This window comes from Plecotus auritus (assembly GCF_963455305.1).
Source record: "Plecotus auritus genome assembly, chromosome: 3".
NCBI classification, from domain to species: Eukaryota; Metazoa; Chordata; class Mammalia; order Chiroptera; family Vespertilionidae; genus Plecotus; species Plecotus auritus.
The window spans coordinates 168,971,035-168,985,723 of NC_137772.1; the positions used below are offsets into that span (position 1 = coordinate 168,971,035).

The following is a 14,689-nucleotide window of genomic DNA, read 5'->3' on the forward strand; positions in this document are numbered from 1 at the left end:
CTTCCTTCCTCTCTGTAAAATATCAATAAAATATATTAAAAATAAATAAATAAATAAATAAATAAATAAATAAATAAATAAAATAAAAATAAAAAATTACCAACAACCTAGAAAGATGTCCACCAATAGTGGAATGGTTGAATAAATTATAGGATAAATAGCACTGGCCAATGTGCTCAGTGGTTAGAGCATTGACCCTAGCACTGAAGGGTCACGGGTTTGACTCCCAGACAAGGGCACATACCTGAGTTGCAGGTTCAATCCCCAGCCCTGGTTAAGGCGTGTGTTGGAGGCAACCAATTGATGTGTCTTTCACATCGATGTTTTTCTCTCACTCCCCCCCCACCACACACACACACTTTCTCTAAAAATCAATGAAAATGTATCCTCAGGTGAGGATTAACAACAACAAAAAATTATATGGTAAATATATGAAATTATATATATATATATATATATATATATATATATACACACACATATATATATATATATACACACACACATATATATATGTTTTAATAAGGTAAATCTATGTATATTGACATGAATGATTCCCAGGATATATTGTCAAGTGGGGGGAAAACACTCTGTGTGTAAATATATAGAAAAACATCTGGAAGGATATATACCACACTGTCAAATGCCATAATATGCAAGGAAAGGAGAGACAGGGGAGGGAAAAGATTTACACCACCATACAGCCATTATTGAATTTATTTTATTTTAAAGGTATCTATGTACATCAAATAAATACACACTGGGGTTTGTGCATTTTGGTTTGTCTTCCACACTGGCATGCAACATTTGGCAGATGTGAGTGGGCAGGCCAGGGGCCCCTTGTGGTAACCCTGGCTCTCTGAAGGGATGCAGTGAGTGTCGGGGAGAGGAGGAAGATGTAGAGTGAGCCTTCTGGTGAAGGCTTTGTGTGTGTGCTGTTTCTGATTAATGTAAGTGAATTATATTTCTCTTACATCTTGCTAAAGAGAAGGCTGCTTCCTCTGTCACCTCCCTCTGCATCTGCCCTACACCTTCACATTCTCTTATGTGTTTTAAAAGAATCATTTGGTGGCAAGATTATATAAAACCACTGGATTCTTAAATGCCCTCCTGGCAAATATTAGCACAAGTCTACAGGTGCACAGGTATCTTCTTCCTCCCCAATTGGGTCTCCGAGAGAGGATGGCTCATCCACCCACCTTTTCCCTCTTTGCTATGAGTTGCAAGCTTAGGACAGGGAAGTCAGATTGAACTGCATTCCTCAGAGCAGTGGTTTTCAAACTACTCTACAGAACTCTCAAAGTTTCTTAGGACTGTTCAAGGACTCCTCAACGAGGGAAGCATTTACTACCAAACAAAGAAAATGCAAACTGCCCAGCTCTGCATCACTTTCAGTAATTTTTTATATTAGGGTTCTACATAAGATTTCTTTTGAAAAATGTTTGAATATCACTGCATTGGATTTATTCCACATCCCTCTGGCATTTCTCCCCTCCCCACTGCATTTCTCCTTAATTGCTAAAAGGGAGAAAGGACTTCTTTCCTTGAAGGAGTCCTGGGCTAACACAGCCTCTCACAATGAGCTTTTTTTCCTTACTTAGAAGCTAGGGGATGGTTGCCCTGCTGGTGGCGGATCCTGTTCTTCCATCCTCGATAAGACTGGATATTTGGGCATCAGACTTCCTTAATTTGGACTGGCTTGTGACCTCCATTCTCCATCCCTGCAGTTACCTGGAAAACCACCTTAGCACCATGTAGAAGGAAAAGACGTCTGAAACCAAAACAATAGTCCTATCCATTACATGGGGGTTGAGGGGCTTGGGGGAAGAGACACCCAGTTCCAGCCCTGGGGTTCCTCCACCTCTGGAAAATCTGCCCTGCCCCTTTCTTTAAAGTGCACTTACCAGATGGGGATATTATAGAAGGAACTCTTGGTAAAAAAAAAAAAAAAAAAAAGTTTGTTACGTGTATATTGGGGAAAAGGCAGGCTCCAGCTTGAAAGAAAGGCATCGCAAGATAGACATTTTGCCAATGAACTGGAAGCCCCCAAACCAAAATGTGGAGATGGGAAGAAATGCATCCCAATATGGGGCAGAAAAAGGAACCCAGCTCATCACCATGGCAAAAATACTTAGGAATTTCCCAGCCTGTTCACCCTCAACCCAAAGAAGCACTCATTTGACTATGCTTGCCTGTAAATATCACCATGGACAGATGAGCAACTATTTGACTTTCAGAAGGGTCTGCCTCCTCAACCTTTCAAAATATTTCAAAGCACTGTAGGTTCTGGTCAGGAACTCTGGGGTCAAGAATATCAAAAGGAGTTTTGAGGAGAAAGGGAAGTGGTCCCTTGAGCAATCTCTGTTCTTAGTCATCCAGGAGAGAACAGGAAGAGGGAGGCAAAAGGCAGACTTCAAGGGCAGAGGTGCACACCTGGAATCCCTCGATTCGGGCGAAGGGTGTATGAAGAAAATTCTACATGTAACTTAGTAGTCCTCCCACTTTACCCTCCCCTGTGCTATATGTGAAAGAGGAGGGAGGAAGAAGAGTCTATTTCTGTATCTTTTTATGATGTTAAGACATTCTTCTGCTTAAGGCTCTGTGTGTGTGTGTGTGTGTGTGTGTGTGTGTGTGTGTGTGTGAAGGGTCACAACCCTCTAGCTCCCGTTTTACCTTTTATCATCTCCGTGACTAACACCACACAGTGTGAGAGACGCATATGTGAGAGAAAGAAGAGACATTTGCCCTCCTCCCTATTCCCCCAAATGAGAAGGGTATACTATGTTTAGAAATTGCTAAATACATCATTAGATACTTAGAGAGTAAGACAGAAGAGAGACATAGTAGCAGCTTTTGATATATCGATACAAAGAGATACAGAGTTAGAGAAGACATCAAACATAGTATAGTCGAACAACAAGGGTTGGGGAGGGAGTTAGCATCAGAGACCACAGGTTGGCAGCATGCTGAGAGAAGAGGCCTCAGTCCCTCTTAGAAACTGGGGAGAAAGAGAAAGAGGTTGTGAGCAACCACCTGCGGCCCAGCCACTGAATAGGGACAGGGTGACATTTGTACAGACTTTGGTTTACAGTTCTGTTTCTTTTAATACCAACAGCTGGACACTATCCTCCCAACCCCTCCTCCTCCAATCCAGATTTTCCTAACTCCTCCTTCCCCATTCCTCCTTCTTTGCTTCTCATGCCTTTCTGCCTACATGTGCCTGGCCTACTATCTTGGAAAAACCCCTGAAGAGGGCTCGGTTTGGATGCAGCCCAGTAAGAGACTGGCTGTGTTCTCTCATTTCTAGTTCTCCAAGGACCCAAAGTGGACCATAAAACAGGATCACAGTACCCAGTTCTGGGCCTTAAAGCCATCATGGCGAGGAGCTTGGTGACACACAAGAACCAAGAAGGTGCCTGTGCTGCTACAGAAGAGGACCTGGGGCCTGAGGTGGAGAAGGGAGCGGGGCTTGGAGGTGGAGACACAGCTGTTTTCCACCTCCACTGAGCAAGATGAGAGAGGAGTGCTAACACTCCTCTAACAAAAAATTAGACTCTTGGGGGTATTTCCTAGAACTCATTGGTAACATGCAGATATAAGGAGAATAGGACACAGGTGCAGGAATAAGTCAAACATCTCCTTTACTGGAGATGTCTTGGAAAATACCTATCCATCTAAAATTATTTTAAGGTGGAGGCAGAGGGAGGGTTGAGATGATCTCCCAAAATCTTCTAGGTATCTACCCAAGTTCCCTGTCCTGTGTGTGGCTCTGAATCCACCCCCTCTCACTTCTTTTAACATGTGGCAGTGACCCCTAGTGGCAGAAAGGCAGTACACTGGTTACTCCTTTGGCCAAAAGGAAAGTATAAGGGGGAAGGGAGGTGAGCGTCCAGAGGACTTGGAGGAGCACAAATGTGGCCCCTACAAGGGAAAGGCAGGAGTTGGGGACAGCTATGTAGTAAAAGTTTTGAGATTATTAAAAAAGTGGAAGAAACAAGAGGTGAGGGCAAGAAAGTAGGCAACCTGAGGCTGGTCAGAGGAAGAGGCCTGAAGCTACCTGAAAGTGCAGGTACGCAGCAGTCTGTGTGGGAGATTAGCTGGCTGCTGTCTCTTGGTGGAGAGGGAAGAGCTTGGCCTGGTCCTCAGCCTCATAGCCGCATGGCAGGTCACTCCTGGAAGAAGAGACCCAGCATAATCACAGCACTGTCGGCTCCATACAAATGAAAGCATTGCTGTCACTTTGCTCTCATAGCATTCCTGTGAAGCAGTGAAGGGCAGGGGCTATTCTGGTTTTACAGGAATACAGGGAAAAGCAAGGCCAGAGAGATGGAACTGACTTGCTCAAGGTCACAAAGTTCCCAGAGGTAAGAGAGAAACCAGGGCATCAGGTGTCCGTAGCATTTCCCACCAACCCCCATCCCTGGGATGGAGAGAAGCCTCAGATGGGATTGGAGGAGGGGGCAGTATTCTGCATCGAGGCAGGGGAGGGACTGGATCTCCTGGACTACACAGTGATGGCAAGAAAGATTCTCATTTCCTCCTCCTTCCCCAGAAGGCTCCAGGGAACTTCTAACTAGGGCATGAGGGACATTTAGTCATTTCTTCTGGTCCCACCCAGAGAACCCAAGAGCAGTGGGGACGGGTGTACCTGTTGTCGTTGATATCTGTGGCATTTCCTAAAGAGATCATCATTGAGAACACAGGATTAGAAGAAGAAAAAGGAGATTGGGCATTAGAAACAGTCTCCCCAACCCTCTCTCATCCTAATTCCTTAGAGAGAAAAGTAACACTCTTTGGAGCCTCGCTGCCATCTGGGCCCTCCCGGGACCCTCCTGCAGGAGAGGAGAAGGGAAAAGGAAGGTAAGGGCGGGGACAGATATTGTAATGGGAGGAATCTACTTATAAGAATCCAAGCCCCTGAAGGGGTGGGCAGTGTGCAAGCTGTAGGTACAGGGTCACTTATACTTTTCGACTTGCCCTGGGGATCCTAAAGGCTGGTGACCCGTCTTTCTCACTCACCGTTGTCCATGCTGGCCTTCTGGTAGGAAGCCAAGGTGCCTCCAGAAGACATGGCCCCGTTGCTGGCACAGGAGTTTGCAAAACTGGATGGAGCAGAGCAGAGAGATGCAGCCTTTGGCACCTCACCCCCCGCCCCCTGCCCTCACTATGCCAAGGACACATCCACACCCTCAGGGATGGAGCCATACACCCTGCCACTCCCCAGAGAATAGAAAACAAACATGGTGGCAGGCTGGGAAGGCAGATGCCCACCTTCTAAGGATTAATGAGAAAGAATTAATGAAGCTACTTAGGAGAAGAATCAAGTCTCACCCAATAACTGACCAAACCTTATGCCTTATAGGGTCTTGGGTTGGGGTTCCAGCTTATGCCCTTGGTCACTCACTACATATCTGAGGTGGAGCTAGGTGCAGCCTGCAGGTACAAATTCTGGTAGTTCTGGAAGAGGCTGTTGGTATAACTGATGCACTCGGGGCTGCGGGTGCCATAGGGGTTGGTGGGTGAGGATGCTGGGTAGTGGCCAGGCCGGACGGGTTTAGCTGTAATAAAGAAAGGAAAGTTGGAGTTGAACTGAGTTGCTTATAAGATAATTTACTTTTATACTTTGGGGGGTATGGTTGGGGGTGGGCAGGTAGAGTAAAAACCAATAACGTAGTTGCTTGATACTTAGGAATTTCCCCAGGAGGTAACCCCACCTTACCTATTGCCATCCACTCCCCACTCACCAATCTGGGCAGAATGGCCTCTCTTGCCCGAGCTCTTGTACCGAACGGCCTCCTTAATGCGGTCTACCTCCTGCTGGTACCGGCGCTTGTCCTTCATGGCGCCCTCCTTGGCCTCCTTCAGTGCACCCTCCAGGGCCTTAACTCTCTCAGCCGTAGCCCTAAGTCGTTTTTCCAATTTAGGAAGCTCACAACGCAAATCTGCATTGTCACGTACCAGCTGCGGGGTGAGCCCAAGGGAAGAGGCGGAAAGAAAGGCAGGTGGCCCAAGACAGAGCCAGCAGTGGAGTGTGGGGTGCAGGTGGGGAGAGAGAATAAAGAAAAATCGCGTCAGAGGAGATGGAGACCACGTTGTTTCCCCAAAAGCCTCATTCCCTTTACCTAACTTCTTCCCTTCTCCCTGCGCAAACGATGGTCAGGCGTTATGAAACGTCACATTGTTTTCTGGGCAGCAAAATGTGCCAACTCCACTGTAGCCCAGAACTCCTGTGATAGCGCCCTGTCCCAGTCTCCTCCTGGCCTAGAGATGCTCCCCTCCCCAATATCTCCCAGCTTGTGCCAAACCAACAGCCCCAGGGCAACCATGGGGATGAGGCACCCCCTCACCCAGGATGGCTTTATGGGCATGCACAGGGTGGGGCAGCAACAGCACAGTAGCAGTTTGGAGGGTGGATATGGCATTGAGTGCAGGTGAGGTACAGTGCAGAGCAAGAGCAGAAGCTGGAATACAGGAGCCCCACCTCCCCTCCTACCCCCACACATACACATGATGCTCCATAGGAAGGAAAGAAAATGTTTGAGATTCACAAACATTTGTGCTCATTACCTTCACAGTCAAGGATTTCCTGAGCTGTCCCTCCCCCACTTAAATTAAGCTACAGGTAGCAGCCACCTTGAAGCCGGAAGAGATGTCCTGACCTTTTTACAGGGCCTCACACGTGACCAGGGGCACTATAGTTGGCCAAAGAGCCGGCCTTGGAAGACAGCAGGGAAATCAGTGAGACTGTCAATGCTGGGAGAATGGACAGAGCTGGAAATACTTCTGTACCCCTTTAATTTTGGACAGTTTACAGATTACAAACAGTGTTTTGCTGGGGCAATAACTTAGTTTAATGGGGCTGTAGCCTTGGCCGTTTAAGATCCGATTAATGAAGAAGTTTCTACATCTCATTTTCCTTTTTAGCCTTGTTTCCGCTGAGGTAGGAAATTTTGAGGAGTCCTCTCTCCTGTGAGTGAGTAGCTTTTGGAATTTGGGATTTGGAGCAGAGGCACAGTCTTCACTGGGGGACTGGGGGACTGGGGGCAGGGCGGAAGAAACAGCCTGTGGTTTCTTGACGTATGCCACAGCATGGATGAGCATGGAGGACATTATGCTGAGTGACATAAACCAGTCTCCAAAGGACAGATACTGTATGACTCCACTTCTATGCGTGGTCAAAATCATGGAGAAGGAAGGAGAATGGCAGGTGCCAGGGGCTGGGGGAGCAGGGAAGGAGGAGTTATTGTTTAGTGGACATAGAGTTTCAGTTCTCCACAATGAAAAGAGTTCCGGAGAAAAATGATTAAAGTGGTAAATTTTGTTATGTGTATTTTACAATAAAAATATTTGGTGGGCAGGGTGGCTCCTACAGCAAAGAACTGCCCAGCCCTAGCCCCTGGCCCGGCCACCGTGGCTCAGTGGTTGAGCACCGACCTATGAACCAGGAGGCCACAGTTCGATTCCCAGTCAGGGCACATGCCTGGGTTGCGGGCTTGATCCCCAGTGGGGGGCATGCAGGAGGCAGCCCATCGATGATTCTCTCTCATCATTGACATTTCTATCTCCCTCTCCCTTCCTTTCTCTGAAATCAATAAAAATATATGTTTTTAAAAAAGGAAAAAAAATTGGTGGGAAAGGCAATATAATATGCATTTTGATGGAGAAGGAAAGTGAACACGCAGAAATTAAAAAGAATGGCAGTGGCCCAGCCGGGTGGCTCAGTGATTGAGCATCAACCTACGAACCAGGAGGTCAACGGTTCGATTCCCGGTCAGGGCACATGCCTGGGTTAACAGGCTCGGTCCCCAATGGGGGGTGTGCAGAAGGCAGCCAATCAACCACTCTCTCTCATCATTGATGTTTCTATCTCTCCCTTTCCCTTCCTCTCTGAAATCAATAAAAAATATTTAAAAAAAAAAAAAAGAATGGCAGAACTGATAACAAATGTTTCTTCCGTCTTTCAACTTTCCTATAAAATTATATATTTTTCTAATAAGCAAAGGGAAAGAGATGGTAGCAAAATCCTCTCCAAGCTCAAATAGAACAAACCCTGCAGACTACCACAGGGCTGTGATTTTTGTCATTACCTTCACAGTTCTGTGATTTTTGTCATTATTTTTTTAAATGTATTGAGTGTCTACTATATGTGCTGGACGGTGTACTGAGAGGAAAAGAAGTTTAAGGTCCAATTTAGTGAGAATATGGAATTTTAAAGTGGATTTGAAAGGAAGGGAATAAAGTAGAGGTAGGGGTTTATTTTATGAATCAGTTAAAAGAGCCAACTGACTGTTGCACCTGTCTTCAAGGCTCAGCTATTTGGCTCTGTCTGCACCAAACATTTCCTGTCCTGACTCCTTTGGACTGCCCATCTACCTCCCCACCCCATACCTTTGACACCCAGTCATCCACCTAAGGAACCGCAGCAGCAAGGAGGGTGACAGAGAAGCAGTGACTTAATACACAGGGCCGACTGGGGCTGGATGGGCCATCTAGAGCAGCGGTCGCCAACTGGTGGTCTGCGGACCACTGGTGGTCCATGAGGTCCAAAGGGTTGGCGACCGCTGATCTAGAGGGCATCATTGAATTTCCCTGCATGCCTGCTCCAGGCCTAGGCAGATGGAGTTCTCTCCGTCTCTCCCTGTGAAAAAGCCCAACTTCCCTGGCTGCTTCGTGTCTCGCTGCTTTCTATCTCTGGCTAAAATCGGACCAGCATCCCTTGTGTATTGTTACAGCCTATGCCTCTGAAACCTCTATCTATTTCAACCTTTCACTCCACAACATAGGCCGGGGATTCCACTTGCGCAAAGGCAGGTTGGGAGCTTTGAGAAGGGAAAACAGGCATGGAACAAAGAAAAAGGTAAAAGTGGAACCAAATCTGGTATAAAGAAGGGATTAGTGGGAAAAGTAAGGAAAACATGCAAGTAGATTTTCCTATATCCAAGGGGCCTCTGGGGATTTGGTATCCCAGGCACCTGGCCTCAAGAGTTGTCTTCACTCCTTCCCCCCACTCTTACCTGTTTGTGAACCTTTGTAAGCTGTTCCAGGTTGTTCTCAAGAAAGGAAATCTTCTGCTTTTGGGAGTGAATCCCCCCACTGTCCTCGGGCTCCATTTCTGCACTCTGATTAAAGACAGAGGGAAAGACGTGGCTGTCTTGAAGCCAAACAGGTCCCACCCAGACCAGGCCAAGCCGGCCCACAGGAGACCAACGGGCTGGAGGACCCGAGAACAGGAGGAGGAGATGGGGGCTAGGAAGAGCCCGAGCGAGGATGGCACTCACTTTCTTGACTCGAGTCGTGACGTCTTGAACGAACAGCTTGCGAAGGTTGTGGAGGGTCTGGAGTTCCCGGGCCTGGAAAGAAAGATTTGACCTGGGGTAGCCAAATACCAGGTCAACCTTTTACTCTGAAATTACTGGACCTTTCAGTCTATCCAGTCAGGTGAGTCACTCATCCTTTAGGAAAAGAGGTGTCCTAATTATGCCACAGACTGACTTTGCCGAGGGCAGGAGGAACGGGGATAGAAAGAATCGGGGGAAGAGACGAAGCCCCCTCCACCCCATGAACTCAGCACAGAAGGAAACCACTCACAACGGTCTCCTCCAGGCCCTTGAGGTCCTGCTTGGACTGCTCATGTCGCTCGTACAGAAATCTGGGGGAGGAGCAAAACAGAAGATTCTCTCAGGATTCTCCTCCCACTTCCTTTCCTTTTACATTTTTTTAATTACCTATTATACAAGTTATCCATGTTCACTGTGCAGAAATTAGAAAAGGTGGAAAAAAGATAAGGAAGATGAGTTTCATAAAAAGCCCATGTTTCTACTACATACAGATCAAACCACCATTAACATTTTGATGTCTGTCTTGCCAGACTCTTTTTTTCTATTCGTGTACATCCCATAAATATTTTATGGGACCATTAACATACTGTTTTGTAACCTGCTTTTTACACTTAACAGAACATCACAAACATCTTTCCCTGTCAGCTGATATTCAATAGAGGTCACTTCTGAAAGTCTCCTTTTTTTCCCCTTCCCTACCCCATCAAATTATTCTTTTGAGGCATTTGCTTTCTGTGGTCACCATATTCACATCTACACTGCACCCAGCCTCTGCAGGAGCGGCTGAGTCGCAGTCAGCCTCTGTGGCTGCTGATCTGCAGGTGCCCCGGGCACTCACGTCAGCTCCTGCAGTTTGGTGCTCTTCTCCTGTTCTTCGTTCTTCAGCTTCTCATAGTCGGCCTGAAGCTTCTCCAGCTCTAACTGGAGCTTCTGGTTCAGGCTGAGGAGGGCAAGAGGTATGGAGACAACAAAAAGATGTGAATAACGGAGAAAGGGAAGACCAATCCTCAAGCATTTTCCTTCTTGAACGAGTGAGTCCAGTTAGATTTGATGCATCTCCCTTCAAATATAGGCAGGCTCAGGCCACTGTTTCCATGACAGAGAAAGGAACCCTGAGCTATCTAGTCAGAAGAGCCTCAAGGATTGGGACGAGGCCTTACTCCTGTACCTCCTGGAGTTGGGCTGCAAAGTCATGTCATTGTTGGGGGAGTGACACATGGAAATTAAGGAATAGGATCCAAGGGAGCATTTGAGTGGGCACAGCTGGGCAAGAGGACCGGGTAGAGACCAGAGCCGCCCTCGGGAACTCTTACTCTTTGAGCTCATCAATGATCTTTTGCTTCTCGTTGATCTCGTCCCGGAGCCGGGCCAGCTGCCGGTAATGGGCCTCCCGGTGACTCTCCATTTGCAGCTCCAGGGCCTTCTACAAACAACACCATCCCAAGCTCAAAGCCAGGCTCCCCAACACCAGCTCAGTGAGGGCCAGCACAGCCCTGCCAGGCCTGCCATCCCACACCTTCCCTATTCACCTTCACTTCGTCTGCATCCTGTGTGTCCGGCTCCTTGTCCTTCAAGGCCACTTCATGCACAGTTTCTAAAAGAGGGAAAGACAGCTTGCACCGCACCTACCTCCACCAGGAAGAACTTCACATTGTGACCAGACCTCAAGGCAGGGCAGGGCACATCTACCCAGAATGGGCCCACGGAGATGTTCTTGTGGGTTAGGACAGCCCAGTTGGATATAGCAGGGACAGAGACAACGGAGTGTTTATGGTTAGTTACAATAAGCTACATGCAAAAACTTGCTAAGTAGCATGTGAGTTGGTCTTCATTTGGGGGAGTGTGCAGTTGGGTGGTTTCTTTCGATGTTTGTCACTTTCAACTCCCTGCCCGCTCTGGGATCTCATATCCCAGGATGGATGGGTTGGAGGTTTAAGAAGGCCTCACCCTGGGCCTGGAGCTTGGCCAGCTCATCACTCAGGGAGTCATAGGACTCTTCCAGGTGCCGCTTCTTTAGCTCCACGCTCTGCATGTATTCCGTAAGCGAGCGGATCTTGGCCTCGTGCTGGTGGGGGAAGGGTTGGCGAGAGGAAGAGGATGGATGGGGCAAATGTCACCATTCTGGGCAGCACAGACCTCTGTAAACTCCAGCTCTCTCCCCAGGCCCTCTGCTTCTGCTATGCCTTCCATGAGGATGCAAAGTCAGGTCCCATGCTTCTAGAGACCCTTTCTTTAGACCCCATCAGCTTAGAGGCCAGTATCCCTGCTGAACCTTCACTTCTCTGACCCAGACCCTCCCCTGCTACCCCAGCTCTTCTGTCCTTGACTTCAGTTGGCCCTAGGCACTTGACATAAAGGTAGGTGCTAGAAGTTTTATCTCATAACCAGAGTCACGCTCTTTCTCCCACAGCACCCAAAGGCTCTGAACCTCTGGCACTCACCTGGGAGATGAGGAGCTGGCAGGATGAGAGCTCCCGCCCAGTCACCTCCATCTTGCGATGGCATTCGACCTGGAGGTTCTCCAGCTGCCGGCACCGCTTGACCACAGACTTGACCTCTGATTTGATTTTGCTGATGTAGAGTCGGGCCACGGTGAACTCCTCCTCGATGGCCCCACTGATCTCCACCGGCTGAAGGGCCAAGGGAGGGAAGAGGTGCTCTGCTGCGGGAAGCCTCCTATCCATTCCCTTCCACTTTGCTTCTCCCCGCACACACCCATGCATAGGGACTCAGGTGGGACAGGTATTCTCCGAACAACTTTCAGGAGCTCTCTATCACCTGGCATTTCACACTAAATCCCTCTACCTGCATTCAAAGATCCAGTCCCAACAGTCACCCTCTTCCATCTTATAAAGCAATATGATTTTCTTTTTCAATCAAACAGTTCTGCTTGATCACCCACATGGGTCATTGTCCTTGTCACAGGTTTGCATATATCATTTCTCACTCAGTGCCCCCATCTCTAACTTCTGCTATAACCACATCGCCATTGCTTCTTCTTTCTTTTTTTTTTTTTTTTTAAGAGAAACTTTTAATAAGTTTATTTGAGCCAAACTGACCACATATGCCAGGGAATGGGTCTCATATGCTGTTCCATTGCTTCTTTACTTAGCACCCTTTAGAGGTATATTTTCAGTAGAGTCTATGCAAGCCTCTACTTGTTTTCCTGGGTCTAGTTCAGCCGTGGGCAAACTACGGCCCACGGGCTGGATCCGGCCCGTTCGGCTGTTCTATCCGGCCCACGGAGCCAAAGGGTTCTCTTGCTCTCCCCTCTGCTCCTTCACCAGCAGCAGTGTTAACATGGCAACGTCGGGAAACACGGCTGCAGCTCCTTCTTCTGAGTGGGCGGATTTATATCCGCCCATTCAGTAGAAGGAACAACCTCTCAATCAATCTTCCAGAGGCTCCTTGTAATGCCCGCGGACGCGTCCTCCGACATCACCCTGGGAATGCGTAGACACGTTATCGTGGTGATGTAGGGAGACACGCCCCTGGAGAGCACAGTATCAGAGCATTAGCTAAAAAGGAGACCAACAACACTGTTCCCACTGAAGTTGATGTTTTAAAGACCAAAAACCTTTCAACCCAGTCTACATTGCCATCTACATCTACGTCCCGGGCATAATTTGGAAGTTGCACTAAAGAAAATGTTTAATTTACTGTTTACACATTTTGTTCTTTTCTATTTGTTTTAGTTTTAAATTATTTTATTATATTTAAGTTTAATTTGAAAGGCTTTTGTACCTTTCCTTTGTTAGGCAATTTTATTTTGCCTTTGCCATCTTCAATATAAGGTATGTTATTGTGCTATGATTCCTCCATTTTTTGAAGTTTCAAATTATAATAATTAGTGTTTACATTCTTCTTGTTAAAATGTTTGAAATGAATAAAACTATTGAAATAAAAAAAAAAAAGACCGTACCCTTTTATGTAATGATGTTTACTTTGAATTTATATTAGTTCACACAAACACTCCATCCATGCTTTTGTTCCAGCCCTCCGGTCCAGTTTAAGAACCCATTGTGGCCCTCTAGTCAAAAAGTTTGCCCACCTGGTCTAGTTTGAGGGCGTGTTTCCTGGATCCGTGGCCCGCCTTTCTCAGTATCCCTGACAGCCCGGATTCTCCTGTCTTGCATCTCCCACCAATGCCCAGAACAGAAAAGACCTGAACAAAACTGCTGCCTCTTTCTCCACTCACCAGCTTAATCTCCCCGTTGCCCACGATGACACTGAACTCACTCAGGTCCTTCATCAGCCCATTCAGCACCTCAGCAATTCGTTTTCGCTGGTGTCCACTGACTTCCTGCAGTCGCTGCAACTCAGACTCCAGGGACAGCATGGTGGCCTGGGAACAGCCCCTCAGTCATCCCATCGCCATCTTCCTGTTACCCTCCCCCGCCCAGGCAGAGGCCTCTCCCTTCATGCATGACCCTGATGGCTTCTGTGAAGAGAACACAGGCCCTGCGGAAGGGCCTGGAAGAGAGAGGGATCAGAAGGACAAAGTGCAGTGAGCAGCTGTGGGAGGGTCTCACAACACACTGAACACCAGTGCAAAGGAGCAAACACAGTGCAGCCCTGGAGGGAAGCGATAGTCCCTTTGGATGTAGAGGATGTCCTGAGGCCAGGGAGCTCCTGGACCCCAGTCGGCCACTCACCACCTTCTGAGACAGCTCATCCACCAGAAGCTGGTTCTGCTGGCTCTTTTCCTCCACCTCCTGGGACTTCTGGTCATAGTTGACAGCCAGCTCCTCCAGGGCCTGCAGCACTTCCTTCACCTCATCCTTCGCAGCGTCATTCTCTGACTGCAGGTGGCTCAGCTCCCGCTGGACCTTCTCATTGTCTCCTCGAGTGGACACCAGCAGCTTCAAGGGAGAGGGGAGGCATGTGAGGGAGTCTGCTGCCAGTGACCACTTCTGTGGCCCCTGCTCTAGGGAAGCTGAGCCCCCTGCCCAGGCATAGCTCTAGGAGAGAGGCAAGGGCCAAAGTAAGAGTCAAGAGAAAGTGGGCTTTAGGCTTCTTAGAAATAGGGCAACAGAATGAAGAAGCACCGAGATGCCACAATTTGAGCTTTAAGCAAAGCCCCAGTTAAGTCCCCAGACCTCCATAGTTTTGGGGTGACTAAACCCTAGCAGAATGCCCCTTCTCCCATCTGACCGTAAGAAGGTCCTTTCTATGCCTTCCAGGGACGAACACAACCCCCTCTCCTCTCATGTCTTCCCTCCTCCCCATTACCTCTTCCTGGTCCAGCATTTGCTGCTTGAGCTTCTCGATGAGCTGGCTCTGCTGGTTGATCTCATCGTCCTGTTGGAGGCAAGGGGGAAGATGGAGTGAAGGGATGAACCTTTGGGTTT

General features: G+C 48.0%; 1 protein-coding gene across 1 annotated transcript in view; it reads right to left on the reverse strand.

Annotated features, from left to right (window-relative positions):
• Positions 1-705: 705 nt before the first annotated feature.
• The window catches only part of KIF5A (kinesin family member 5A), a 34,828-nt gene continuing 20,844 nt past the window's right edge, over positions 706-14,689 (reverse strand). Inside the window, exons 13-29 of the mRNA XM_080659779.1 lie at positions 14,571-14,639; positions 13,994-14,200; positions 13,537-13,683; positions 11,780-11,968; positions 11,286-11,403; positions 10,868-10,932; positions 10,652-10,761; positions 10,177-10,278; positions 9,589-9,649; positions 9,279-9,350; positions 9,015-9,119; positions 5,745-5,961; positions 5,405-5,558; positions 5,020-5,102; positions 4,649-4,676; positions 4,058-4,172; positions 706-2,998 (exon numbers count right to left, since the gene is read on the reverse strand). Of these exons, the coding sequence (XP_080515905.1) occupies positions 4,094-4,172; positions 4,649-4,676; positions 5,020-5,102; positions 5,405-5,558; positions 5,745-5,961; positions 9,015-9,119; positions 9,279-9,350; positions 9,589-9,649; positions 10,177-10,278; positions 10,652-10,761; positions 10,868-10,932; positions 11,286-11,403; positions 11,780-11,968; positions 13,537-13,683; positions 13,994-14,200; positions 14,571-14,639 (1,806 nt within the window). The 3' untranslated portion in view covers positions 706-2,998; positions 4,058-4,093. The remainder of the gene's footprint in view (positions 2,999-4,057; positions 4,173-4,648; positions 4,677-5,019; positions 5,103-5,404; positions 5,559-5,744; positions 5,962-9,014; positions 9,120-9,278; positions 9,351-9,588; positions 9,650-10,176; positions 10,279-10,651; positions 10,762-10,867; positions 10,933-11,285; positions 11,404-11,779; positions 11,969-13,536; positions 13,684-13,993; positions 14,201-14,570; positions 14,640-14,689) is intronic.